This window comes from Falco cherrug, chromosome 13 (genome assembly GCF_023634085.1).
Source record: "Falco cherrug isolate bFalChe1 chromosome 13, bFalChe1.pri, whole genome shotgun sequence".
Classification (NCBI taxonomy): Eukaryota; Metazoa; Chordata; class Aves; order Falconiformes; family Falconidae; genus Falco; species Falco cherrug.
Window position 1 is genome coordinate 35,517,362 of NC_073709.1, and position 26,913 is coordinate 35,544,274.

Consider the following 26,913-nt stretch of genomic DNA (forward strand, 5'->3'; position numbering starts at 1 on the left):
TTATTAATGTAAGAGTCTGTATGTTAAGTTATTAACTTGAGAGTCTGTATGGATTGAAATTGCTGGCTGAGAAAAGGCCAGTGTAAAGTAATGACTGTGCAGGCTGGTGACAGTGCCTGGGATCCTGTGGCAGAGATTGGAGGGGTGGAGAGTGCAGAAACATGTTAATAACAGCAGACATCACTTATCCCTGTGTGAACTGGAGAAAATGACCCACCAGGGCACAATTCTGACTCTGAACCTGGAGCTTTGGTAAGTGAACATGTCATGAAGCAGCTGGTCATGGAGCCAGCGAGAGAAAAATTGAGCCCTGACTTCTCCCAGCCAGTATAAACACTGCTGCTGAAGAGCTGCTCTGTGATGGAGACCATGATTTCCTGAGTTGAAATGTCCTTGTAGGAGCAGTAAAAGCAAAGAACCTGGCAAACACTGTTGTGCCTGGCAGCAAAGCATGCTGTATCCAAAAGAGGAGACATGTTAAAAGTAAAAGGAGCAGCCAGGATATTTAGAGGTCTGTAGGTATTCTGCAGACAGCTATATCCAGACAAGGGTGATAGGACTCTGCCAGAGTTTCCATTGTTTTCTAACAGAAGAACTGCTCTGTATCCTACACCTCTGTGGCCATCCCTGGAAACCTGCAACCTGGAATCCCCACCTACAAACCAGACAAATCAGGAGATACTTTTCCTGGGAGTTAGTGAGCACATACATATGTACAGCTTAGAGGGAAGCTAGCTCAGATGTTCCACAGGAAAGTCACACATTGTAGGTGAGCTGCCATTGCTGCAAGGGTCCTGATAAAGCTGACAGGTGAGATCCAGGGATGGAGCCTGCTTGTTTCCTAAAGACTGGTCTTTGAGCAGCCCGCAGGATGCTGAGGGAGTCCTTGGCAAAAAGGTAATGGGTGGAAAAAGGGGAAAAAGGTGGAAGTTCACACTGGTGGTACAGACAGTCCTGTTGCCCCAGGGGAGTTCCTATGTTGACCATTGTGACTTGGGAACAGGACCTGGGAGTTGCACTGTGCAGTTCTACCAAAACATCAGCTCAGAGACCTAAAAAAAGGGCAAATTTAAATGCTGGGGAACAAAAGAGGACGTTGCTGTGCTGCCTGAGGTGTGGTTCTGTGTGCAATACAGTGGTCTCCAGAGCCTTGGGAAAGGGGAAAGCAGAAAGGGAAGGTGGAAACTGCTGTTGAAATTGTGCTGCGGCAGCAGTCAGAGGCAAGGAGCCTTCTGTGGAAGAGGGGGAGTAGAAAGGAAGGCAGAGGAGATCTGTGGAAGCCATGGTGGTGCAGAGGGGACACGGAGGTTCAGCAGTTGTGGTGTTGACTGAGACCACATACCAGTAAGATGGTGGTTCCTCACCCTGCCCTGCAGTGGTAGGGGATCACCTGAGAGAGAAATCTGGCTAGGAGACAGGGACCTGACTCAAACTCACTGGGATCACAGGTTTAGCCCTGTTGGACTGGGGTGGCCCCATCCTGTCCCTGTGTCCAGCATTGTTGCAGCAGACCATGGTGTGTGGGGCTGGCAGGTCTGCTGCTAGGCTGTGTCGCTTGGACGCTTGGGTGTCTGGCCCTGTGTCCCACTGGGAACCTCTCCACAGTGCTCTGTGCTTGGGATAGGCTGGTGGGGGTGTGCTGGGATTGTGGTGACTTTGTTCCTCTCTTATTCCTGCCTTTTTCTCTCCCGTCTGTCTGTCTGTCCGTCCGTTCGTCTGTTTCTCTGCAGGCGTTTCTTTGAGGGAGTCTCTCATTCTGGTTCCCAGACTGAGATCGGCAGTCTGCACAGCCAGAAAGGGCAGGATCAAGAGTCTGGCAGCCCTGTGAGTTACACCACCACAACCACCACCTCTTACCCCTTCCCCCCCCAGCCAGCCCAGCATCCCCACAGTGCCTGCAGCTCCCTCTTGAGACCTCAGCTCCTGGCAGCACCTGCCTGGGGCTGCTCCTTCCCTTCTTTCCTCTTCTTTTTCCCAGCGCAGGCGGACAGGTAGCAATGGGGGGCATCCTCTGGGGTCGGTCCCAGGGGGACACTGGGCTCCCCTGTGGGAGCATGTGTTCTGTGAGGCCAGGCATGGGTCACTGTCAGCTGCCCAGCTCGGGGCACTGTGTCCTGCTCTGACCCCACTCCCTTGTCCCCCAGGGCGAGGCAGACAAGCGGAAGCCAGGAGTGCTGCGGCCACAGGAGGAGCCAGGATTAGAGGTCCCTGCAGCGGTGAGTCAAGGCTACAGGGGTGTGGAGGGGGGCTATATGTCCCTCAGGCCCCGCCTTGCTTTCTGGGGTACCGGGAGTGCCCACCAGCCTGGGAGCAGGGCTGGGGAGCAGCAAGAGTGGAAGGAGGGTTAGGATCTGCAGGAGATGCAGCCAAGCCCCCTTGAGGTCCTGCAGCCTTGGCTCTCCAGCAGGGCCACCAGACCTATCCTGTGTGGGGGCACCCATGGGTGCAGGGAGCAGGGCAGGCAGAGCAGTGTGTGCACAGTGAGTGTGTGTGGCCCTCAGGAGCTGGCCGCAGAGGAGCCGTGTTTGCAGCTGGCCCCAGCAGAGGCTGCCATGAGGGAGGGCAGTGTGGACAGGCTGGCCCAGCTGGGCCCCGGGACCAAAGCCGAACTCCCCAGTGCCGTGTCCCCCAGGTAAGGCTGGTCCGCGCCCTGTGCCAGGGCTGAGGGGGCTCACGCTGGCTCGTGGCGTGAGTGGGTGTTGGTGGGGATGGGATTTCCTCAAGTGTCGCCCCTCCTGCTTCTCGCTCACAGCAAGGCAGACAGCAAGCAGTTGTGGCGTCCCCGCAGCACCTCTGTGAAGGACCGGCAGAGCTCAAAGGGACAGGGTGGCCGTGCCAGCAGCCTGGACAGTGAGAGCTCTCCTGACTCATGGCACAGCACCCAGGTGAGACCCTGGAAGCCACCTCACCTGGAGGCTTCTTACTTGAGAGCCCTGCCAGGCCTTCATCTGTGGGCAGAGCAGCCAAGGCAGGCGGCTGGGGTTAACCTTTGTGGTGATGCTATGACAGGTGCCCCGAAAGTCTGTTTACGATCAGCTGAACCAGATCCTGGTCTCGGATGAGCAGCTCCCCGAGAGCATTGTGCTGGTGAATGTTGCTGAGTGGCAGGGGCAAGTAAGTAGCCGTGACAGGAGCCGGATACATGAGGGAAGCTGTAAGCAGGGTCCCAGGAGATTCTCTCAGGCATGGCAGGGTGTCCTAGGGAAACTGGCACCAGCTGTGCCCTCCTCTCCCGCAGCATGGCCCTTCCTTCAGGGAGACAGTGCACTTGCACAGTGCTGAGCTGTGTACACAAGAGCCTCATGTGTCTCCTCCATCATGTGCCACACACCAGCATTGCTGGATCCTCAGATCTCAGTACCCTGAGCGGTCCCAGCCAGGCTGGTTAATGGACTGTGGCTTGTGTCCTCACTACTTGGTCCAGGCTCCCACTGACCACACTGGTCAGAGCTTTGTTGGATGCCCTAGCAGAGGTGCCAGACTACCCCTGCTGCCACCAGGCCCTGGGAAGCAGCAGAGGTGCCGTTCCCCACTCAGAGATGGGAGAGCAGAGCGTAGCCTACCGCTCCCAGGGAGAATTAACTGCGTTGTCGGACTGGGGTTTCTGGGCAGAGAGGCATGTGAGGCCTTCCTGCCTCATGCATGGACATCATCATGTCCATGTGAGGACGGGCCCAGCCCCTGCCTCCCCCATGCATGGAGGAGTTGACTGCTGAAGGTGAGCAGGGCCAAGTACGTGTGTGCAGACATGCAAACAGCAGTTATATAAAGCATTGCGAGACCCCTTTGGGATCCTGCAGCTACATCTGACATCCAGAAACAGTGCTGGAAAATCCAGGCAGGGTTTGTGGCAGAAGAAAGGGCTTGTCAGCAAGAGGTGGTGGAGTCAACCCAAGCCACACATCCTTGGTGTGTTTGCTCTAGCTCCTGTCCTGATGGGGGTAAAAAGGATCAATGCCCATTCTCAGACCCTGTCATGGCATCTTCTAAGCCCCCTTGTCTAGCATGACTGCCTGTTTTACCACTGTTCAGTTGCATGCAGATACCTCAAGAGGCACAGAAAAGATTTTAGAGTGTCACAGTGGGCAGGAGCAAGGGCATGAGCAGAGGGAGATTGAGCCATGAGCTGGGTCCTGCTGTGGGATGGCAGGATTTAAACCAGAGGGTCCCTTTATCTCAAGGAGCACAATCTGGTCCCTGAGACAATTTTGCCCTTGCCATTGCAGGGTGGTGACTGCTGCGCTAAAAGGGAAGAGCAGGGGGCTCAGGCAGCCAGTCCCCTGCAGCAGAGCTGGGAGGAGTGGGGATGCTCAGGCGTGCAGCCAGGGGTGACCTGATGGTTTCAGCCTCCCCACACAGCATGGGTGGGAACGGGACCCCAGCTCTATCCCAGGGGGCACAGAGGCCAGGGCAAGCGTGGGTTGCTGCTGGCCAGCACAGCCGTGCCCCCCCGCAGGGTGCCTTAACCCAAGCTCTCTGCATTGGCAGTACGTGAGTGAGCAGCTCCAGGCGCACAAGCAGTTGGTCGTATCCACCTGCTCCGTGGCGGACATCCAGGCAGCCTTCAACACCACAGTCTCTCGCATCCAGCGATAGTGAGTACAGCTTGGGCTCAGCCTTGCAGCTCCTGGTGACTGCAGAGAAGGCTGGGAAGGGCCCTGGCTCCCCCAGGGCTCGTTAGGACCCTTTGGGGTTGTGGACGCCCCCATAAGAGCAGGTGTAGGCCCTGGGGAAAGCAGGGGATCCCCGTGCTGGCTGTGCCCGCAGCAGTGCTCTGCAAGCTGGAAATTGCCAGCCATGGGTTTCTGCTGCTGGGTTGGCTGGGCTGGCAGGCACGTCCCCTGCCCCCAGCCCTCCTGCACCCCTCTGACAGTCTCCTTTTCTCTCCCTTTTGGCAGCTGTAACTGTAACTCCCACATGCCTCCCCCAGTGAAGGTGGTGGTGGCAGGGGACCAGAGCTACCTGAGCGTTGTCCTCCGTTTCTTCGTGGAGCAGCTGGCCAGCAAGACACCTGACTGGCTCAACTACCTTCGCTTCCTGCTTGTGCCTCTGGGTGAGAGCCAGGGCAAGCCCGGCCCTGGGGTTGTCCTCTCCCACCAGCCTGGGTTCTTCTGCACCAACGTCACCCTTCCCACCTGCAGGCTCTCACCCTCTGGCCAAGTACCTGGCCTCGGTGGATAATAAATACAGCACCCTCTTCCTGGACACAGCATGGCGGGAGCTGTTCAGCAGGGCCGAGCCACCCATCGCAGGTGAGGAGCGGGCCAGGCTGGGGCCAGCAGTGCCCTGGGGGAAAACCCAGCTGCCACCAGGTCCTCATGGCTCTTTGTGCCCACAGACACTGTGGACATTGCAGGCCGCGTCGCCCAGTTCATCGCTGGAGCCAGCCTCTCTCACCAGCTCCCCATCTCCGAGGCCATGCTGACCTACAAGCAGAAGAGGTGAGCGTGGCCCTGGGTGCCTGTCCTGCCTCATGTGGCCCCAGTCTGGGCTATGGGAGACTGGGACAAGTGAGTGAGGTCCCATGCTGTACTCCACCGGCGAGCAGCATAGTGCTGAGGGGAGCTGGGGTTCCCGTGGTGAGAGGCCTGTGGTGCCGTCCCCTGCCACCCCCTGGTGTGCTCAGCCCCTCCAGCAGCTGTGGGCTGTGACTGCCTGCCGTGGTGGGGACTGGCTGCCAGGGCTGGGCTGGGCTGGGCTAGGGGCTGCGAGCCAGCACTGTGCTGCCCCGGGGGTTGACGCTCATGTTCCAGCTGCACTCTCACCTCTCCCTTCTCTTGGTTTCTGGCACCCAAGGAAGAGAAGTCTCTATTTTGATTTTTATATCAGGTATTGGCTTGTGCTTGCTGTGCCGCTGCCTGGCCCCCCCTTCCCCCCATGTGCGTCCATCCCTCTTGCCGTGCAGAGGAGCTGTGACCCCAAAGTGGGGCAGGGCTGCCCTCCCGCATGCAAGCCCTCTCCCAGCACTGGAAGGGCCGACTCCTTGCCTCCTTGTGTAGTGTGCCCTGTGCTGCCATGTCGGGGACAGGGGGTCCCATGGGAGGGAGGGCAGAGGAGACAGACCCGGTGGCCATGAGCCAGCAATGGGCCCCTGCCAGTGTGGGGGTCCCTGGGCCACAAGGCTAGCCGCATGGCACTCGGTGCTCAGCACACCCAGACCCTGACCAGCCTCTCTTCCTCGTGCAGCCCCGATGAGGACTCCTGTCAGAAGTTTGTGCCCTTTGTGGGGGTGAGTGTGCTGAGGGGCCAGTGGGCAGCTGGGGCTTGGGGAAGAGGGGCACTGCACAGCCCTGCTGCCGCTGGGGATCATCCGACTTGTCTGTTCTTGCAGGTGGTGAAGGTGGGCCTGGTGGAGCAGTCCTTCAGTGCCTCTGGTGAGTCCCTGGGAGCCCAGAGTCCCTGGCTTCCTTCTCAACTGCAGGGAGGCCCTCACTGGTGTCCCCCAGCCCCCCCTGACCCATACTCTTCCTCTCCAGTGGACTCGGATGATGCCACAGTTTGCACCCCCTCCCTGCTGAGCTCAGCACCAGCTGCCAGTGGAGCAGTCCCCTATGGCAAGGAGACTGTGAGCACCCCGCCACCCTCCCCTTCTGTCAGCAGCGGCCTCTCGGGTGCTGGGTAAGGAAGCCCCGTGCAGTCTGAGGCAGTGGGGACTGGGGTGGAGGGGTTTGAGGTGCTCACTGGTGACGCTGCCACATCCTGTGGCTATTGGGCCAGCGTGCCCCCTGGGCACACTGCAGCTGAGCTATGGGGAAGGAGAGGAGCAAGGACAGCACTTGTGCACTGCATGGTGCTGCCCATCTTGCCCAGGTCCCTGAGCCCTGGTGTGGAGGTGATGGGCCTGCAGGTGGACTACTGGACAACACAAGGGCTGGACAGGAAGAAGGAGGGTGAGAAGCGGGAGACGGGTATCAAGAACACACTCAAGAGCAACTTCCGCTCACTCCAGGTCAGCCGCATCCCTGGCACAGGGGAGCTGGTGCCCCCTAGCACCATGGCCATGACCGTGGTCACCAAGGAGAAAAACAAGAAAGGTAATCAAGCCCCACCATGGGATGCTTTCCAGCTGTGGGGCCACAGTCTGTTGCAGAAAGGGCAGGGGGGGAGCCCGCAGGAGGGCATGGTTGAGACCTGGCCCAGCAGGGACCAGTCAGTGCAGCCAGCCCTGGGGTGAGGGCTCCCACCCAGGGCCAGGTGGGGACATTCTAACATTGATCCTGCCTGTCCTTGGCCCCCAGTGATGTTCCTGAGCAAGAAACCCAAAGAAAAGGACCTGGAGCCCAAAAGCCAAGTCATCGAAGGGATCACACGCCTCATCTGCACAGCCAAGCACCAGAACACCATGTTGCGAGGTGAGGGGAGGTACGAGCCCCGTGGGGGCTGTCGCAGGGCAGGCCAAGCAGCACAGGCTGCCTGTGACGGGGCTGCAGCTCACTGCACCCTTTCCTCTCAGTCTCCATAGATGGGGTGGAGTGGAACGATGTGAAGTTTTTCCAGCTGGCAGCGCAGTGGCCAACACATGTCAAGTATCTCCCTGTGGGCATCTTTGGCTACTCAAAGAGTGTGTGAGATGCAGGGGCAGCCCTGGGATGGAGCTGCGGAGGGTTGCAGGAAGAGATGGACACACTCTCGTCCCCTCTCTTCTGTGGCCCAGCCTCTGCCTGCTCTGCAGAGGGCGATACCACACCCGCACCGCTCCCTGTGGGCCAAGACCCATAAAGGTGAGGCCAGTGAGACCGGGTCCGTGCACCCTCCAACACCAGCCAGGGCACCATGCCATCTGCCTCCCATGACCCCCAACAGCAGCCTGGGACAAGGGTTGGCACCAGCCAGCAGGGACCCAGAAGGGGCTCTGGGCCCTGCTCTCCCCAGAAGCGCCTGCCAGGCCAGCCCCCCGCCAGCCGGGGCCCCAGCTGGGCTGGGCCCAGGCCAGGGCCCCACCACTGGAGCCAGCAGGATGCTCATGGCAGGGGCAGGTGCTGAGCAGGGGCAACTGACCCTGTACGGCCCCTCGCCAGCTCCGCCACCAGCCTCGCACTGCTCTGCCTGGCCCTGCCCTATAGGGCTGAGCCTCAGCAGCTTTTCTAGTCTCTCTGCAGCCCTGTTGCTGAGGCTGGCATAGCGCTGCCGAGGCTGTCCCCTCATCTCCCTATCCCTTCCCCACCAGCCCTGCCCCATGGTGCTGCCAGCTGGAGGTGTGGCATGGGGGCACCTGGGTTTTTTTTTTTACAAGATTCTATTTTTTTTAAACTTATTGTATGGTTACTTTTCAGGATTAATTTTAATAAATTAATGCTGGTACCATTATGGCGGGCGGGTGTGTGTCTCTGTGCCGGAGTGCATGGCCAAGCACAGCTGGGAGAGAACAATTGTGGGCAGGGTGCAGCTGCTACCGCGGGCCAGCACAGCTGGCAGGGTTCCCTAGGGCCAACCAGAGGTAGGACCTGGCCACACTCCAACCTGTGGCCCAGCTGAGCTCTCTGACAGACTACACACTGGGACTGGGAGGAGCTTGGCTCATTTATTTAAAATAACTCAAGTCTCAGTAAGAGACAGACTGAACCCAGGCATGTGTCAACCCAGCCTGTGTCCTCCCAGCGCAGCCAGGGCCTTGTCTACCTGAAGGTGGAAAAAGTCTGTCTCCTTCCAGCAGAGGCTGGGCTTGCTGCTGTCTTGATCTCTACAGTCTGGAAGGCAACCTGGGGCTGGGCCTGGGAGGTAGGGGATGGTGTGGGTTCCGCAGAGATGTATTCCAAAACATGAGGCCTCTCCTCCTGGCGCCGGAGATAGCCCTGGCTCAGCAGGTGCAGGATGCAGGACAGCACGTCCACGCTGTGGCAGCAGAAGCTCAGGAACTGCAGCCCTGGCCCCAGCTCACCCTTCTGACAGGCATCAATCACCTACGGCAGCAAGGGAGACGCATGTGGCAGTGCGGGCGCAGCACCCAGCCAGCCCCCCTCTCTGCCCCTCAAGCCCTCCATACCCTGAACACCAGGTTGTCAATGTGGAGCTGCTTCTCCACCTTGAGGATGCGGGTGATGAGGCAGCAGAGGACATTCCTCTTCCTTTCCAGGGCGCTGACCTCAGCCCTCTCCGCCCGCAGGTACCTCTGCTGGGGCAGCAGCCTCAGGTGGCGGCCAGACGAACGGGCCAGGGCTGCCTGGTTCAGCCGCAGCACATCTGGAGCTAGCACCCAACCCAGGGTCAGCCCAGCCCTGAGCTGGGACCTGAAGGAGCCCCAGGACACACGTGTGGCTGTTGGACCCAGCCCTGGGCCTCCCACCACTGCCTTCACAGGTGCCACTCCCATCCCCATCCCCCACACACAGCCCCAAGCAGCCGCCACACGCACAACCCCTGGCCCCGGTCCCCAGCCCCACAGACCCGAGGCAAAACCACCCACACTGACCCACGCGTGGCCCCACACACACCCCTGCCCACATGGCCTCAGGCTCCAACTGACCTGCACCCGGAGCGCTGACAGACTCGCCCCAGCCCATTGCTCCCCCTACGAGCTCAGGCACCCCCACCCCAGCACCCACTTGGGGCTCGGACCAGCACCGCCCCGGGGACCCCAGCCCCACACGCACCTCCCACAGCGCAGCTCCGCACCAGGACGCCCTCGCCGTGGGTCAGCGGTGTCAGCGCGTGGTGCACCAGCTCAGCAGGGAGACCCGTAGCCTGCAGCAGAGCCTCCACAGCCACCTCCTGCAGGGGGGTGCGGGCAGGGAACGGCAGCCAAGACCCGCTGGCCGCAGGCCCAGCCACGCCAGGCAGGGGCCCGTGCCCCGAGAACCACTCGAGACCCCGCTGGAAGGGGGGACAAGGTCCTGCCACACGCCAGCATCTGCTGCCTCCCTCAGCCCGCCGTGGCCCCAGCTCCTACCTCAGCGCCGTTGAAGCACAGCAGGATGTACATCTGCAGCGTGGACACGTGGAGGACGCAGTCTCCAAACTGCAGCTCAGCATGGCCCAGCCACGTCCACTGCAGCCGACGGGGCTTCGTGCACTCCCAGCCCAGCTGGCTCTGGCCTGCCGGAGACAGCATCAGTGCAGGGCCGGGGGCCGGCCCCGCCAGGCTCTCCCAGCACAGCCCAGTGCTCCCACCACTTCTGGCTGAGCTGCTGTGGCCTGCTGTGGTGAGAGCTACACGCATGCACGCTGCTGCAACACTCACGCCGCCTGCAGAAGTTGGCAAACTCATCCAGGGGCGAGCTCAGCGCCGCCGAGAAAAACCTCCCAGGCTCGTCCATGTAGCAGAATGGGGAAACGGGCCAGCAGTGCGGGGACAGGGCCAGCACCTTCACCTCCGGCTCATGTACCACAGAGACTGTCCCCAGTGTCTGGGCGTGTGGACGTGAGGGCAGCTCAGGATCCCTGTGAGGAATGCGGGCAGCCCCCAGCCTCCCCACCCCACCAACACACTCACCTTATCTAGCCCTGTGTCCAGCTCCAGCAGCCACCTGTCCTGCTCCTGCAGCTGGAAGAGGCAAAACTGCTGCTGGAGCTCCTCCGACTCAGCCAAGTTGCTCAGCATATCCTGGGGGAAGCGGCTGGGGAAGCACAGTCCGATCTGCTCCACGACGGCTCCTTCCAGCCAAGACGGCCCTTGTGCCAGGAGCCGGTCCCCCAGGTAGTGCCTGCCACAGCCGCCAGCATCACGTCAGGGGCCGGCCCGAGCCCCATGGCCATCAGCCACCCACCGCAAGACCAACATGGCCCCAGCCTCGCAGCAAGGCACAGAGCCCCGGCAGCACCCGTCTTCCCCTCCCTTCCGCCAGCAGGGAACGGGCCTCTACAGAAATGCAGTGCCCGGCGGGACCCCGCAGCCTTTCCCTCCGCACACCCACACAGGGAAAAGCCAAGCGGGAGCACCAGGAGCACCACCGCCACACCAGGCCAGGCTCAGCCACGGCCTCAGTGCCACCTCCACGCCACGCCAGCTGCACCAGGCCCTCTGGTTCTGTGGAGACACGGCACCCTCACCGGTAGAAGTGCTCAAAGGTGTGGGCGAGCTCCAGGCCACTGAAGACGACGAAGGGCTCCAGCAGCTGCTGCAGCTGCTGCAGCGGCGCTGTGCTGCCCGCAGCCCCACGGAGCTCCTGGATCTGCCGGTCAAGGTAGCGGGCAAACTGCTCACTCACCTGCGGAGGGACAGGGCTGGCTGTGGAGGGGCCTCACTGGCTGCCCGCAGGGCCAGGCCGAAGGGAACAGCATGGGGGAGCAGCTGGGGAAACCCTGGGGCGCTCAGGCAGGGGCCGAGGGTGCCCAGGCACCCGCCCCAGGCAGCGACGCACCCGGTCTGGGGCTGACGAAGGGCAGGGCGCCATGGCTCAGCGGGGGGCCAAGGCACTGCCCACCCAGGGCTCACCCTGAGGCCGCAAGCCAGGGCTGCCTCGCCTGCTGCACCCGCGGCCAGCGAGGTCAGGGCCCAGCACCACTGCCATGCTCCCTCGACTCACGTGCAGGGCGGTAAGGAAGGAGAGCTGCAGCAAAGCCCCTGCGAAGCCCCGGCCCAGGGCCAACACAAAGGCAGCCCGCTGCCCAAAGAGCTCCGCCGTGGCACTGCGCAGGCGCTGGTACAGCCTGCAGTATCGCTCCACCAGGTCTGGCGCCTGCCCTGCTGCCTCCAGGAACTGCTGCACCTGCAGGACACAGCACGAGAGAGGTAAGCCCCGCAGCAGGACACCACCAGAGGGGCGAGCCCCGCAGCGGGACAGGCCCGTGGCCCATGGGAACATCCACAGCCTCGGCGTCACTCTGCTGACACCAACTGCTCAGGTCCCAGCCAGGGGCTGACTAGAGGCCCCAGTGCTGCCATGGGCTACCGAGAGCTTGCGGCGAGCTGGGAGAGCAGGGGCAAGACAGAAGCACAGCAGCAGCCCAGCAGGAAACACAGAGCCCGACACTGTACCTGTCCCCTGGCCTGCAGCACCGCCAGGGTGGCAAGCACAGCGGGGCTGCCCCCACAGAGGCCAGGCAGTCCCGCACCCTCCCCACGCTCCCGGGTGACCACCAGGCACCGCTCCCTTCTACACCTGCCCAGTATGGGGTCCCACACACACCCTGTGGCCCCCACGGCCGGCCCCCCACGCTCTACCTGCTGCTGCACCACACCACGCCAGCACTGCCAGATGCTCTCCAGGTCGCCCGACTTCACCACCGCCTTCGCAGCCCTGGCCGCCGCCTCCTTGCTCTTCCCCTCCTTCCCGCCTGCCAAGGAACAGCCCTGGGCTGAGCCGGGCTCTGCGGGCAGGCCCTACATGCTGACCCACGACGGCCTCGCCCCTCTCCCCGCGGGGCGCAGAGCAGGGCAGATGCCAGGGAGCCATGGCTGCCGCAGGGACACGGCCACAAGCCTTCCCCAGCTCAGGGGCCTCAGGTGCCACAAGGGCCCCCTTAAGAGCTCCCCAGCGGATCCCCACAGCCACAGCCCCCTGGACCTCTGGCCCACCACCCCCCAGCCCCCCAGGAGGGCATCCCCTTGCTCACCAGCTGCTCTTGCCTCCTCCGGCTCTGGGCCGCCAGGGTCCACGTGCACCAGGAGCTGTGTCAGGCGCCGCACACGGGAACCAAAGACGGCACCGCAGCTTGTGGCATGGTGGGGTGGCTCCACGCTCTCCAGGTACTTGCTCAGCAGCCAGGCCAGGGGGCTGGCTCCCTGGGGGTCTGTGAGGCCAACCAGACTCAGAGTGGGGTGCCTCAGCCTGGGGCATGGCCCCCATAGGCCCGCGAGAGCGCAGGCTACCTGGGCTGGTGATGCTCCGCACCACGGGGTTCACCAGGGCCTCCCAGCACGTCCTGCCCAAGGCCCGGGCCGCCTCGTCATCGGGAAGGAAACGGTCAGCAAAGCTCTGCTCATGCTGCAGCGCCCGGTTCAGCCTGCAACAGCCATGGGCAGCACACAGCACTGCTGCACGCCTCCGCCCAGCTGGGGGGACACCCCAGGCAAGCAGAGTGTGGCCATCGCTCCCTGCCCTGCCCCTTGCCAGGCACGATGGCTCAGCAGCCCCGCTTGCCCCCAGCAGCCAGGGACCCTCGCTGCCCCCAGGCCCTACCCGCACTGGGTCTCGGGGCCCTCGTGGGCCCCGTGAAACTGGGGCGCTGTGCAGCACCCGTGGCCGCAAGATCCTGCCTGTGCCTGACTGACCTCTGCCAGGTCGGGACGCGCTGGCCCCTGTGGGGCACCTCTCTGGTCTCTCTGGTGGGTCAGCCATGCCCATGTGCTCAACTTAAACGTGGGGGACCCCAGGGTGGCCCAGGCCCTCTGGGCACCACCAGTGGCCAGGCAGGAACGAGGGCCCCTCCCTGCCCGGGGACGGCACAGCCAGGAGACAACTCACCTGCCAAAGAGCTGCAGCAGTCGTCCCCGGTCCTGGCAGATCTCCTGGCACCAGGCATGAGCCCGAGCGGTGCAGGAGAGGAACGTCCGCCGGCACAGCTGCTCCTTGAAGACGGGCCAGAAAGTGGGCTTGGGACCCAGCACCTCGATGCCACGCACACGTGTGTCAATGCCACCCTAGGGGACAGCGCAGCCCTCAGCTCCTCGGGCCCGGCCCTGACATCCCATGCTACCAGCTCCCCGGCCCAGCCCCCTGCTCCCCTACCTGCTGGCACCGCTTCACCCGGATCTGGATGATGGGCCAGAAGCGGGTCATGTTCTCCAGCAGGATCACTCTGCTGTCCGAGGGCAGGATGGTCACCTGCAGGCAGCCAGTGAGCCCTCAGCATGCCAGGCAGCCAGTAGCAGCCACCTTGTGTGCCCCGCTGGCCACCCCCGTTAAAGCCACGGCCTCTGTCCCCCACAGCAGCCCCTATGCAGCCACAGGCCACCCCCTGCCAGGGCCCCACTCGAGGCTCACAAGCCCCGGCACCTGTGCCCAAGTCTCCAGCACCTGCTGCCTACAGCCAGGCAGCCCCCGCAGCACAGCTCCTGCCACCCCCGCTCCCTGGAGGGCACCTCTCGGGGCCCCGCACCAGGGCGAGACCTTCTCGGGGCACAGCAAGGACCAGCCCACCGCTCCCGCGGGGACCCACCGCCTGCGCAGCCCACGCGAGACTCACTGCATTCAGCTCGGTTCTGATGGTGGCAGGGCTGTCTCCCCCCAGCACCACAACGCGGGCCGGCATGTAGCTGGAGTCCTCGCTGGCCACCAGCATGCTCATCTCCCTGCAGCACAGCAAACACGGTGCTGCCCAGCAGCCCTCACCTCCCTGCCCTGGCCCCGCGGGGCCAGCCACACGCGCTGCTGCCCATGTCCAGCAACCCCCACAGCGCAGACCACTGGGGCAGGGCTCACGCAGACCCCCAAAGGCCTCTTCTCCCCGCGCAGCCGCTGGCCCTCCTGGCCCCGAGGCCCCCCAGCCTGCCTGGCCCAGCCCCACCTGATCACCACACCGCACTGCATATGGACAGTGATGAAGTGGGAGCCGGTGCTGCCATTCGACTCCCAGTAGGTCTTGGGGTTCCTGTCCGTCAGCTTGCTGGCCCGGTGGGGGTTGGAAGAGACCTGCACCTTCTCCCAGCACTTGTCCTCCTTCACCTCCACGCTGGAGCCTGCAGGGAGAGCACAGGGAGCCTCCAGCCACCTGGCCAGCACACGTCAAGCACAGGGGCTCAGCTCTTGCTCCCCATGCTCACCTTTGCACAGGTTGCGCAGAAAGACGTCAAAGAAGGGGATGCTGATGGCCTGGTGGCTCCGGCGGTGCTCCTCAATCTGCCCCAGGACCAGCTATGGGACAGGGCCAGGCTCTTACCGGGCACCCTGGCTCCTCCTCCCCTCGCCCACCGCAGGGGCTGCGGCAGGCAGAGAGCAGAAGGCTGCCCCTTGGTGCCGCGGACAGCTGGACGGCCCCAAGACCCAGAGCCACAGTGCAGCCGGGCCTCCCCAGGCCCACCTGGATGCAGCCAGCCAAGATGCTGGTCGTCAGCTTCTTGTAGAGGCTGGCGTACTTCTCACAGTCCGTCACCAGCTCGAGCAGGGCTGGCGCCAGCGACGGAGCCGTGCTGTGCTTCTCCAGGGCTTTGGACAGAGCCTCGCGGGCGCCCACGTGGCACATCACCACCACGCAGTCCTTGCTGGTGGTGGCCAGGCGGTGCAGGAAGCCAATGACCTTCTGCACCACCTGCTGAGAGCAGGCAGCCGTCAGGGCCAGTGCCGAGAACCCACCAGGCCCCAGCAGCGGGCTGCAGCAGGGCTCCATCCCCGACACCCCAACACCACAGCAGCGCCTGCGAGAGCCCAGCCGGGCACGGCGCTGGGCATGCCAGCCACCGGGACGCAGCCGCCGCCAGGACAGCCGCCCCCCACCTCTCCCAGCACGTTTGCCACAACAAGGCCCAGCTGCCGCAGGCGGGGACTCTGCGTCACCAACGCCGGGCCCGGCCGATGCGTGGCACAGCCAGCAAAGATGCCCCTGCCTGCCGGGAGTCCCGGGGCCCCCTCACCTCCCAGTCACAGCTCTGGGCACTCAAGGAGGACAAACAGGGCTCCACACACTCGTGCCACGGCAGCACATCTTCCTGGTAACCATCCAGGAACTTGTTCAGGATCCTGAGTGACGGAGGGGCCCGCTCAGGCTGGGGCACACAGACAGCAGTGCCACAGGCAGCCCTCCTTCCCTGCCCCGCCTGGAGGGCCGGCACCCCACAGGCGCTGGGAGCCAAGGCTCCCCAGGCACCACACACACCCCACCAGCACCCTGCTGTCCCCACATGGCCCTGCGCCCCAGAACGCCCCAATCAGCACCCGCGTATCTGCTGGCGTGCCCCTGCCCCTGGTGAAGAACAGCCCCACCAGGACCCACAAACACGTGCCACGTACCCCCAACATCACCACCAGCGCTCACACACACACACCCTGGACCCACCTGAGGATGCTCAGGCTCACAGCCTTCTCTGCCCGCAGCAGCTCAAAGCTGCGCAGCAGCAGCCTGAAGCACCTGCGGTCCTGCAGCAGCTGAGCCGCCTCGCCAGAGAGGATGGGGCCTTCACCACAGAGCTGCCGCTCCAGGGCCACCACCACGTCCTTGGACAAGACACTGTCCCCTAGGCTGCCCAGAAGCATCTGCACGTCCCTCACCTCCAGCGGGGCCTCTCTGCCTGCCACGACAAGGACACGTGGGCCCAGCCCAAGCACTTGCTCGAGAGGTGCCAGCAGGTTGCTCTGCCTTGGCAGGCAAGGTAGCCCTGCCTGCTGCGCCTTGTGGGCCAGGGCATGGCGGGGGGTGCTACCTGCCACCTCCGGGCCCACGGGTAGCCGGTGCTCCGCAAGGCGGTTGATCACGCTGAGGGCCAGCATCGCATGAGGGCAGCCACTGCCCTGCCTGTCCCACCAGCAGCTCTGCAGCACTGCGGGGAGATCGCAGCTCACCAGCTGTTCCGCCAGGCCCCGGTGGCCGTCGATCAGCATGTTCACCACCAGCAAGCCGTTCTGCACGCCCGAGGAGCCCCTGCAGGGATGGAGCGATGTGGGCACCTTCCTCTACCAAGCACGCAGTCTCCCCTGCAGCCACCAGCCGCCTGCCCGCCCCACTCCATGCAGAGGGTACCCCCACCCCCAGCTGCTCTCCTCGCTCTGACCCTACCCTGGAACCCTCTGCATGGTGCTCATGGCTGCAGGGATGGCACTCAGCGGGCTTGCTGAGCCCTTGCCGGAGGCAGAGCCAATGCTGGCAAAGATCTCCCGCATCATCTGTGCATCGGCATGGTTCAGGGGCAAGGGATTTCCACTGGCACCGCCTGCCTCGCCAGCCACAGCTCCCACCAGCACCTTCAGGGCCTGCAAGGGCAACAGCAGTCAGGAGGGCGCTGGGCACCTCCGCCACACCTGGATGAGCCTGCAGCCTGCCCGCCCACCTACAGCATCTCTGTCACACTCACCGCCAGGCCAGCCTGCTGCACCACGGCGGAGGAGGCGTGCTGCTGCATGCAGGCCAGCACAGCCCGCACACCACCCTCCGTGGCAAACGGCACGCGCCACTCGTACTTCGCCATGAGCACAGGCAGCAACTGCAGCGTCACCACCACCAGGGCCTTCTCTGACACCTCAGCGCTCAGCAGCTCCACTGCCACCTTCACCAGCTTTTCCCTGCATGCAAAAGGACGCCTCAGGAGGAAACTCCTGGCACCGCTGCTGGCACGTCAGCACCTCGGGCCCTGCCAGCCGCCTTCTCCCTGCCCCCATGGCTCTACCACACCTGAGTCAGCCCCAGGAATGAGCCTGCCCGGGACAAAGGGACACAAGATCCGCTTCTCTTCTTGCCAGGCACACAGCATACCAGCTACCGCACTTCAGCTACCGCACTTCAGCATACCAGCTATCGCACTTCCACTGCCACCTCCAGTACTGTCCCCCACCCCACCGACACAGCCCTCCCCAGCCAGCAGGAGGGGTGCGCAACCCCTGGCTCACCCAATACTCCTGCTCCCCAGCCTGCCCAGGGATTTGCCGAATTGCTGCTCGGACTCGGACTCGGACTCGGGCTCAGCCTCAGGCTCCTCCTCCAGGATCTTCATGATGTGCTTGAGCCCAGCTAAGCGCAGCCCCACCTCTGAGCTGCTGCTCTGCACCACGTCCACCACAGCTGCAATCTCGGCCAGCGAGCCCCTCTCGCTCACCCCCTCGGAGCTGCCTAACACTGGCAGGAGGGAGGCAGGGTGCAGGCGTCAGGGCAGCAGTAACACCCCCAAGCAACTCCCAGGGTGCCACGCAACCACAGACCCAGCACCCACAGGCTCCCCCCTCCCCAGGCAGCCTCCGGGCACATGGCTCCCCACGCCCTGCCCAGAGCCTTCCTCTGTCGAGGCAATGGCAATGCCTCCAGCACCGTGCGTGTTCCCCAGTGCAAAGCAGGCAACTACCTTTGATCTGCTCCTCTGTCACCTCTGGGAAGAACAGCCCTTCCCTCTCAAGGAGCTCACTGAACAGCTGCGAATCCGACTTCACTGCCACAACCGGGGCTTGGGGCGGCACTGGGGCTGCAGAGAGGTCTTCCTTTGCTGCCTTGGCCATCGTGGCTTCAGGGACGGTGCTCCTGCAGCCGGCACCCTCTGAGGACACAGCAGGGCTCCCCTTGCCACCCTGCCTGGCCCCGCTACCAAGGAAGTATTTGGCGTAGATGCGGGAGCCACGCAGGTCACGCTGAGCGCTGCCCTGGCACTGCTTCTCCAAGACCCGAAGCACCTTCTGGGCCAGCTCCACGGGTACTGACAGCTGGATCAGGGCTTCTTCGTCCATCTCCAACAGCTGGACAGAAGAGTTAAGTTAACCCTCGTGGACTCGCCACAGACCCCATGCCCTTCATGACGGCCAGTGCCAGAACAGACAGAAAGGCTGCACTGCCGGAGGCCCCCAGGGCCACTCCCCAGTGCCACCCTCCCCTGGCTGTCCCCAGCCCAACTGCCACCAGCCCACACCTCCCACCTGTACTCACCACCCAGTCACAACCAGCAGAATCACCCCATGGGCCTGCCTCGCCTACCCAACCCTCGCTGGACACAGTCACTCTTCCAGGGTCAGGGGAGACTGCACTTCCTCTCATCCCTCCCCCACCCCTCTGCCGTGCCCAGCTCCCCACGCTTTCGCCACCCCCCACTCACCCTCCCGTTTCAGTCCCATTTCTGCCTCATTCAGGCTGTCACTGCACGGCTCACAGCTCATGCTGGCCGCTGCCTCCTCTGGGGCTGGCCCCTCCCCTAACATTCTCCCTCACTCTCTCCCCCTCCCATGTCCCCACTGCAGGCTCTGGCCCATACCTGCTCCGCCTGCTCCTGATGGATGAGACAAATGATCTCTTTCTGCTCCTGCTCTTCCAGCTTCTTCACAAAGAAGAGCAGCTCCCACCACTCGGCACGGCTCAGGGCCTCTGCAGCCTTGGTCGGCTGCTCCCCCAGGTAAGGCAGGGAGTACAGCCCCGCAAAGGGCTTGCAGAAAAATGGCTGCGCAACTGCAGGAGAGCAGAAAGAGGAAGGGCACTGTCCGCTCTGCCAGTGCCCCCATCCTCTGCTGCTCACCCCACACTCCCCAGGGAAAGAGCTCATGTGGACCGTCTGGGCAGAAGAGGTCCCCACTGCCCCATGGCCTGTTGCGGCGGGGCAGCGAGAGAAGGGGAACATGCTGGGAGGAGACTTTAGAAGCTGTAGAGATGGGGACTACCATCTTCACTTGAACCTCTGTAGAGGCTACAAGGCTGTAGAACAGAAAAAGCACACGCTCAAAATGGGTGCCTCTAGCTCACTGCTCCCCCAACCTGTTCCCATGGTGCCTGGACCAGCTGGGGCAATGCACTTGGACACCCAGCACCAGCAGAACCCACAGTGCCAGCGTGCGGCTGCAGAAGGGCTGCAGAGAAGTCACAGGCCCAGCTGACAGGCTGCTCACCTGCTGCCAGTTTGTGGCTGCGTGCCAGAGTGGACACCTTCTCCTGGTGCTCATGATCCTCTTGCCCCAAAGGGCCTATGATCTCCACCATGTGCCAGTGAACCCAGTAAGTACAGCCCAGGGCTTGCCAGTACACCTGAGGAGAAGAGCCCAAGACACACCCAGCTGAGGGAAGGCAAGCCCAACCCCACTGCCCCCACATGAGGCTACACAACAGAGCAGAAAGGCCCCTGCCAGCCCCTGCCCTCCCCACAGAGGGTACCTGCACGGGCGGTGTGCCATCGTTGCTCTGGCGGAACTCCCCCTCGTCACCAGCGCTAACCTGCTCATAGTCCTCCAGCATGCGCACCCACATGCCATGCACCAGGTTTGCTTGCACATACTCTACATAGCTGCTGCGACTTGGGAAGGCTGAGCGCGTCTTGAAGATGCTGGGCTCTTTTGGTGGAGGAGTGGGGGCTGCTTGAGCAATAGTGCAGGACGTGGTGCTGTGCTGGAAGATGGAGCGGGTGGTGCGTGGCCGCAGCTCCTGTTGGGGCAGCAGCTCTGGCTTGTGGCTGGGGTCCCAGCCCATCACGTGCACCACCTCCAAGATAAGGTTTGCCATAGCCATGCTGAATTCAAACTCCTGCTTCACACGGCTCCTCTCCTCAGGGAGCAGGCTGGGCACAGCGCAGTCCTGCTGCTCCCATCCGGGCTCCATGCCACTGCTGAGCTTGTCCATGAGAGAAGTGACACACAGGTAGCGCTTCACCAGGACGAACAGCAGCTTCCCAGGGATCTGCAATGAGCGCAGCTGTCACACTCTAGCCTGCACAGTGCTTCCAGACCCCGGCTCTCTCTGAGCCACCAGATCATCCACAGTCAGGTTCCCACGATTGCTCCAGACCAGCAGGCAGCAGCAGAGACCTCTCAGCCCACCCTCATCTCCCTGCTCAGAGACAAGGCTCCCCACACGCCTCTCCACCACACCCCAGCCTCAAGCCAGGCCCACATCCTGTGCCAGCTCTCCCAGTGCTGTCCGGCTCAGCCGCCCACTGCCAACTACCCTCCTGTCCCAAACAAGGACACCAGCTCGGGTCCCCGACTCCCACCTCTCCTGACCCCTAAATCCCACAGGCCCAGCCACTACCTGCGGAAGGTGAATCCCCTCAAAGGACATGCACTGCTCTTCAGAGGATGTTGTCTCAGCGAACAGCTCCAGCAAGGTGTAGCGACTGTCGAAGTCCATATGCTGCTCAATGCCATCCTGCTGGCTCAGAGACAGCAGGACATAGGCCCAGCTCCCTGCAACAACAACAGAAACTCTTCGGGCCCCATGAAGACAACCCTCATGCCACCCTCCCTGAGCGAGACAGACCTGCATGCAAGGAACAGCCTGGCTGCTCAGCGTAACCTAGAACCGTGTTCTGTCCTTTAACCTGGACGGGCAACATTTTACTCCACTAACAATGCTGTGTTTCTTCCACCCCTAAAGCTGCAAGATTCCCCCAAAGAAGCAACCCCAAATAACTGGCTCCCAAACAGGGCTCCAGGGAATAGTGGAGTTAAGTCTTAACCTGAATCAGCCCCCACATCTGCCCCACTGGAGAGCCACATGAACTCAGGCACTAGGGCAGGGAAAGCCAAATGTCTTGTGGGACACACCACCAGCAGCAACCTTCCAGTGCACCCAAGCCTCATCAGACGCTTCGGAGCGGTGGCAGCTCCTCTCAAATGAGAGGACTGGGTGAGGACCACCCTCTACCAACCAGGGCTCTGCCAAGCCCCTTGGCACAGGTCTTCATTGTTAAGGGTATGCAGAAACATACTGACTGCTCCTTTAAGTGTATCCGGTCAAGGACGTTTTCACTGCAAAAAGGGACAGTAAGAAGGAAGCCAGAAACAAGAACATAAAGAATCACAAACGTGACTGACAAATACTAGCGGGAGGCAGTGATGAGAAACAAATCTGGTCAGTCACACTCTAATTATTATGGACATCTCAGTGTGAGAATGCTTATTTTTCAGTAAGATTATCTGACTAAGAACCTTGTCAAATTTGAGTGATAAGGAAAGGGAGAAAGACAAACACACAGAGACATAAAACCTGACCAATTACCGTTAACAAAGACAATAACCAGAAACAAACCCAGTCAGCTGCACTAATTGGTCTGTTATGAAGAAACTGCAGGCAAACTGGGACTTCGCTACTGATAAGCATGTAACCCTGAGGGTCTGGGATGTTGGAGGGTGCTCAGTGGAACTCTGTCAACAGACAGGGGGATGTGCATGGGCAGGGAAATGGCAAGGAACAGAGGGGGATGCTCAGAAAGGGGTATAAAAGGGGCCAGTTTTGTGTAAACCGTGGCCAGTCAGTGCACTTGTCTGACTAAGCCCTGAGCCTGAATGCTGCAGTTTGTCCTGTTTTCTTACATCTTCTTATTAAATCTTTTCCAATTATCTCTCCGTCCCACATGTGTGTGCATTGCAAGGAATGAGTGCTGGCAGCTGGTGAGACCTGCGTATGTGTGAGTGGAATTTAGTGCCAGCAACTGGAACCTGACTGGGGCTGCAGAAACCCTGTGGCCTGTGGTGTCAGCAACTGGAGCAAGTGAGCATCCTGGCGTTAGCAGTTGGAGGGGCCATTGCTCTCTGGATCTGGGGAGAGTCTCACAGACTTTGAGCCTGGAGAGTCAGCTATTGGGGACACTGGCCCAGAATGGACTGGGTGCCAACTACTGGAGTCAGACCAGGGGTGTAGGTACCCCTGGCCTGTGCTGCCAGCTGCTGGAGTGAGTGCTACTGGAGTGAGTGCAAGAGTCTCTGCTAACCACTGGAGTGGGTGGGGTCCTCAGCCATCAGCCACTGAGGAGGGAATGGTGTGGCCCCCAAAAAACAGCTACTGGGAGGGAGGCAAGTGAGGAAGTCAGCACTGGCAGCTGAAGCAGGACTGCAGTGCCTGGTGCTGGGGTGATGAGGGCAGGCATCTGTATCTTCTGCAGTCCTGCTGCGCATGCGGTATGCATGTAATTTGTCAGCAAAACTTCCTACTGGACTAGCTGGCAAGCAGGAGGCCCTGCATCCAGGCCAGGGTATAAGTGGTATAAGTCAGGTGGCAGTCTGTGCTGTGAGTGCAGAGGGACTTGTGAATATGGACTGTGTAAGGGACAAATGTCTGAGTGCTACAAGTTTGCTAACAAGCATCGGGCTCAACGAGCTGGCAAGTAGGGGGATCCCTCAGGTGGGTAGGGGGACTCAGATCCTGGTAGGGGTGCAGGGCAGGCAGCAGGGCCATGCTGGTACTCAAGTGATCCATGAATGTGTGTGTGCTTGTGAACGTGGAGAATGCTGCATGTGCTGGCATGAGTGACATTCTGTCTCTGCCAGCTGAAGAAGGGGCTTGGCTATCTGTGTTTGTGTTTATGTGAGTCCCGTATGTATGTGCTGTTAAAGGTAGTGCCTTGTGTCCTTGTCAGTCTCCTACGTGTGTCTGTGTGTCCCTGGGATGGGTGCTCAGCTTTGCTACTGGCTGAACCTGCAAACAGGAAAGTGGCAGCTGCATCTCAGCCTGAGAGACCCTACCTGCTGGCGAGGACAGCTCTCTTTGACAGCCCTTAACACTCCTAACAGCTAATTACCACTCTAGCTCAAGAACCCATCAGGGGAAAGAGCTCCCAAGTCTTAGAGCACCACAGACAACTTATTGTTAGATTAAGGAGCCCTTTGGAAGCTCCAGTCTGATTCTTCCCCTTTTGCCAACAAGCCCCTCGAGACACACTGCTTCCTAAGTACCCCACACCTACAAAAGGACTGGCACCCCTCAGCTGCCCAGCAGCACCTCCTCAGTGGCACTGAGCGGTAGCAGCCCTCACCTGCATCATGCGAAGCCAGGGCCCTTAGCATCTTGCCAGCACTGCGGCGGATTTGCTTCTCCTTGTGGCACAGCATCTTCATCAGCAAGTCGAGGGCTCCCGTCTCCTTGAAGGCACCCGCTAGTGAGCCAATGCTGGCGTACGCGCTCAGCACGTGGATGGTGTTGAGAATGGAGGACTCAGGGGCCCCGGTCTCAGCCATCTGCCGGCCAGCTCGCTGCACCAGGCTCCTGACATCAGCCTTCATCTCCAGCAGCGAGGCTTCATCCAGTGGGACTTCTGCAGCAAATGGGCTGGCTGCCTTCTCCTCTTTCACCCACTGCCCTTCCAGCTTCCTCTTGCCCAGCAGCGCCGGGCAGCTGGCACAGACCTCTTCTGCAGACATCCACATCAAGATGTTCTCTGGCTTGGTCTCTGCAGAGGAGGCACTGCTGCCTCCCACTGCTCTCTCTTCCAAGCTGACAATACTCCACTGGATCAGGTATTCAGGCTGGCCATCATGGCCCCGACGCTGCCGGAGCAGCTCCCCTGGGTAAGCCTGTAGTTTGGGTCCCAGGCGCACGAGCAGGTTGCCATTGTGCCTCTCGTTCACCATGACAGGAACTGTGCCTGCAGAGACAGAGGGGAAGCAGGAGCTGGGGAAAGGTGGCTGAGCACAAGCTTTGCTATGGCTAGAAATCTGTGATCCTGCAGGGTACAGCACTTGTGATGTGGCAGTGTAACACATGAAACGTACTGTTGTACTGGCTGTACTCAAGGCCAGTACCATAAGCCCCTAATGCAACACGACTATGGAAGTATGATACACAGCTCACTTTCTCCTCAGAAAACATCACACACAGAGCAACAAGGTAAGCGGGCAGGACACGGTGTTCTTTGGGCTGTTGAGCAGCCGTGGCAGGGCAGGCTGCGGGCAGCCTTTCCCGGAGGCTCAGCTGCAAAGCCCGGCTGTGCTGGCGGTGCGGGCAGCCCCGCGGGGGGCGCACGCTGGCCCCGAGTGCCGGTGCGAGCCTGTACCGGAGGGCCCCGCCGCACCTCACCCAACTGGGGCCGGGAGCGCGGGGCAGGAACAGGCCTGAGCTCTGGCCCTCCCGCTCCCCGCTAGAGGTAGGCAGCACCGGCGCCGCAAGTACCGGGCAGCGGGCTCGCCTGGGCAGGCCCCTCTGAATAAAGCTCCTGCTAAGCGTGGCCCAAGCGAGAGCTCCCAGGGCACCGCAAAGGGGCCTGGCCCGGCCCAGACTGCCGCAACCCCTCAGCGGCGGGCCGGGCCGTCTCGCCTCAGGGCTGCGGTACCGGGTCCTCCTCACAGACGGAAAGGTCGGGGGGTCGCCCCAGGCCAGCTCGGCTCGGGGCGCTCGCCAGCCCAGCCCAGCCCAGCCCCAGCCCGCCCGCTCCCTTACCTCCCGCGCCGCTCCCCCGCACTTCCGCGGCGGGCGCGCATGCGCGGTGCGCCCCGGCGGGGAGCGGCGCGGGGCCCGGCTGCGCCGGCGGATGGGCACCAGGCAGCGCGGCGCCGGGTCGGCCGGGGGCACCGGGGGTTGTGTGGGGCGCAGGGCTGGAGCAGGGTGGTACGAGGAGGGGGCAGCAGTGGGGCATTACCGGGCCTGGAGACGCCAAGGTCCGCGCTCCCCAGCTGCGCAGCGGGTCACCGCGCCCACCAGCGGTCGCTTTACGGCCCGGCCGCCCGCTGCCCTCACTGCCCTGCCCGCGGAAGGCGGGAGAGGAGCCCCGCGGCCAGCCTCGGCACGGCTGTGCAGAGCTGCCTGACCCCCCCGTCCCCCCGTCCCCCCCCCCGAGACCCCCATCCGCTTCAAGCTCAGGCCAGGGCAGCCCAACTCCCGCCAGGGGCTGCACGCAGCCAAATGAGCCTGCTGGGGAAACCCATCCCCTAAGGCCCGCGCAGAAGAGGCAGCAGGAACACGGCAGTGGTATGGAGAACTTTATTGGCTGGCAGCATCACTCCTGTGCTGTAACCCGCGGCAGGTTGACGTAGCTCTTCATGGGCGGGAGAGGCTTGATCTTGCGCCCAGCCCAGCCACCCTTGCGATGCCACAGGCCTGTGTGTGGGCGCTTGCCAAGCCAGCGATTCCGGCCTGCCTTCCCGATCACCCGCTTGTTGTGGTCGACGTTGGACACACGGCCCACCGTGGCCACGCAAGTCTCCAGCACCTAGGGGACAGAGAAGAGCTGCAGGCCTCTCTGGGGACATATGGCTGCAGGCCCAGGCAGCCAGGTCAGGGACAGCATGGCTCCTCTACCTGCATATGCCTCTTGGAGGGCAGCTGCACGATGGCCGTCCCATTCACTTTCCTCAGCAGCACCCCACAAGTCCCTGCAGCAGGCAAGAGAGGAGGCAGCTAGCTGCCTGGAGCAGCAGGACCAAGTATCCTACCGTGTGGCAAGTGCAGTCCCATGCTGGGAACTTCCCAAAGCCCCTGTCAGTGCCCTTTGTGCAGCACTGCTTCCCAAAGACAGGGCCTCAACACATCACCAGGAAGCAATGGGGCAGAGCTGCCCTTACCTCTCTGGAGGACTGTTTTGCATCCTAACACGGGGAGGAGAGGAGACAGCGATTCCCTGTCACTGGCCACCCAGGGTGGTGCACCCCCCCGCCCTCCATCTGCACCAAGCTGAAAATGGCTACAGACACTGGGTCCTCTTCCCAGAGACACACCAGCTGCCCGGATGTACTGCGCTCCCTTCCCAGGGTGGCTCTCCAGGTTGCAGATCAGCGTGCCAACAGGCAGAGCCCCCAGCGGGTAGGCATCCCCTTCATTAGCTGACACTGCAAGACAGAAGCTGCTGAGTTAGTTGGGCAGGGAGCAGCCGATGGATCCCTGGCAGGGCCAGCGCGGCCATCCCTGGCCCTGGCATGCACCTGCCATTCTGCCAATGTGAGAGGAGTTCGTGATGATGTCCCCTGGCTGCATGTTCTCCGTGGCAATGATCCAACGCTTCCGGTTGCCGCCGGCCACCAGGGCGATGTCAGCCGACCTGCGCAGGGCACTCATGGTGGGTGGTCCCCCCAGGGAAAATTGCCCGGGGCCAAGCCCACAACTCACGCTCACCTACAAGGGTCGTATCGGACGTTGATGACCTTCTCAGTGAAGGGCTGCGGCGCGGCGCCCTCCTCGTAGCGCAGCCGCTGGAAATCGATCATGCGGTACCGCCGCTTGTGTCCCCCGCCGATGCCCCGAACGCGGATGCGGCCTGCAGAAAAGAGTAGCGGCTGCAGGTGGGCCTGACCCCAGCTCACCCCCGGCTGTCCCCGGGCCCTGCCCGCCCCCGGCTGCCCCCCGCCGGGCCCTGCCCGTCCTGCCACCTGTGTGGTCGCGGCCGCCCGTCTTCTTCATGCCCACGGGCCGCACCGTGTACTTGATCCGGCACTTCCACATGGGGTCTGTGGTGCAGCGCGGCGCCGAGCCGCCCAACCCTCGGCAGGCAGCCGCCAGCGCGCCCCCCGGAAGGCGGAGCGACGCGGGCGGCCCGGCGGGCAGCCCAGCGGGCAGCGAAGCGGCCGGCCACAGGAGCGCCCTGAAGGCGCGGCACAAGGCCGCCGCCATCGCTGCCGGCCCGGTGCCTGCGCGGGGCCGGGGCAGGGCCTCGGCCGGAAGCGCCGCGCGGTCGCCGCAAGGGGGCGCCCTCCTGCCGGCGGAGCCACGGTGGCGGCCATGTTG

At 62.5% G+C, this 26,913-nt stretch overlaps 3 protein-coding genes across 12 annotated transcripts in view; 1 reads left to right on the plus strand and 2 right to left on the minus strand.

The window, feature by feature from the left end:
* LOC102047912 (phosphofurin acidic cluster sorting protein 1-like) overlaps window positions 1-8,307 on the plus strand; it is a 69,614-nt gene extending 61,307 nt beyond the window's left edge. For 3 of the 4 annotated variants that reach the window (XM_055726202.1, XM_055726205.1, XM_055726206.1), the window contains exons 10-25: window positions 1,731-1,824; window positions 2,145-2,216; window positions 2,502-2,632; window positions 2,753-2,885; window positions 3,010-3,114; window positions 4,489-4,595; window positions 4,899-5,053; window positions 5,142-5,252; window positions 5,339-5,441; window positions 5,797-5,829; window positions 6,187-6,229; window positions 6,332-6,374; window positions 6,477-6,618; window positions 6,811-7,034; window positions 7,239-7,352; window positions 7,454-8,307. In XM_055726202.1, coding sequence (XP_055582177.1) covers window positions 1,731-1,824; window positions 2,145-2,216; window positions 2,502-2,632; window positions 2,753-2,885; window positions 3,010-3,114; window positions 4,489-4,595; window positions 4,899-5,053; window positions 5,142-5,252; window positions 5,339-5,441; window positions 5,797-5,829; window positions 6,187-6,229; window positions 6,332-6,374; window positions 6,477-6,618; window positions 6,811-7,034; window positions 7,239-7,352; window positions 7,454-7,569 — 1,726 coding nt within the window. In that variant the 3' untranslated portion in view covers window positions 7,570-8,307. The remainder of the gene's footprint in view (window positions 1-1,730; window positions 1,825-2,144; window positions 2,217-2,501; window positions 2,633-2,752; window positions 2,886-3,009; window positions 3,115-4,488; window positions 4,596-4,898; window positions 5,054-5,141; window positions 5,253-5,338; window positions 5,442-5,796; window positions 5,830-6,186; window positions 6,230-6,331; window positions 6,375-6,476; window positions 6,619-6,810; window positions 7,035-7,238; window positions 7,353-7,453) is intronic. The other variant, XM_055726204.1, reaches the window with a different exon arrangement.
* Window positions 8,308-8,507: 200 nt separating this feature from the next.
* On the minus strand, window positions 8,508-24,761 carry LOC102056131 (cullin-9-like). Of its 6 annotated transcripts, none has more exons than XM_055726198.1 (30): window positions 24,637-24,759; window positions 23,237-23,845; window positions 20,515-20,669; window positions 19,645-20,163; window positions 19,383-19,518; window positions 18,758-18,948; window positions 17,864-18,248; window positions 17,415-17,640; window positions 16,883-17,090; window positions 16,588-16,781; window positions 16,235-16,452; window positions 15,871-16,102; window positions 15,449-15,554; window positions 14,899-15,126; window positions 14,642-14,732; window positions 14,386-14,557; window positions 14,065-14,170; window positions 13,608-13,703; window positions 13,344-13,519; window positions 12,749-12,882; window positions 12,493-12,669; window positions 12,101-12,213; window positions 11,463-11,645; window positions 10,987-11,144; window positions 10,430-10,640; window positions 10,178-10,343; window positions 9,887-10,032; window positions 9,591-9,708; window positions 8,984-9,186; window positions 8,508-8,900 (listed from the first exon to the last, which is right to left on the minus strand). In XM_055726198.1, exons 2-30 carry the CDS (start codon window positions 23,829-23,831, stop codon window positions 8,616-8,618), a joined length of 5,928 nt encoding a protein of 1,975 aa, XP_055582173.1. In that variant the 5' UTR covers window positions 23,832-23,845; window positions 24,637-24,759; the 3' UTR covers window positions 8,508-8,615. The 6 variants fall into 6 exon arrangements, 5 of the variants coding, with proteins under 5 accessions (XP_055582173.1, XP_055582172.1, XP_055582174.1 ...); XM_055726197.1 differs by having other exon boundaries at window positions 14,899-15,129; XR_008735041.1 differs by having other exon boundaries at window positions 8,763-8,900; window positions 8,984-9,109; window positions 14,899-15,129; window positions 24,637-24,761.
* A 401-nt stretch (window positions 24,762-25,162) lies between these two features.
* MRPL2 (mitochondrial ribosomal protein L2) lies at window positions 25,163-26,838 on the minus strand. Of its 2 annotated transcripts, XM_055726207.1 has the most exons (6): window positions 26,559-26,837; window positions 26,305-26,446; window positions 26,115-26,230; window positions 25,911-26,021; window positions 25,495-25,568; window positions 25,163-25,405 (listed from the first exon to the last, which is right to left on the minus strand). In XM_055726207.1, exons 1-6 carry the CDS (start codon window positions 26,797-26,799, stop codon window positions 25,193-25,195), a joined length of 897 nt encoding a protein of 298 aa, XP_055582182.1. In that variant the 5' UTR covers window positions 26,800-26,837; the 3' UTR covers window positions 25,163-25,192. The 2 variants fall into 2 exon arrangements, with proteins under 2 accessions (XP_055582182.1, XP_055582183.1); XM_055726208.1 differs by lacking the exon at window positions 25,911-26,021 and having other exon boundaries at window positions 26,559-26,838.
* Window positions 26,839-26,913: the final 75 nt, after the last annotated feature.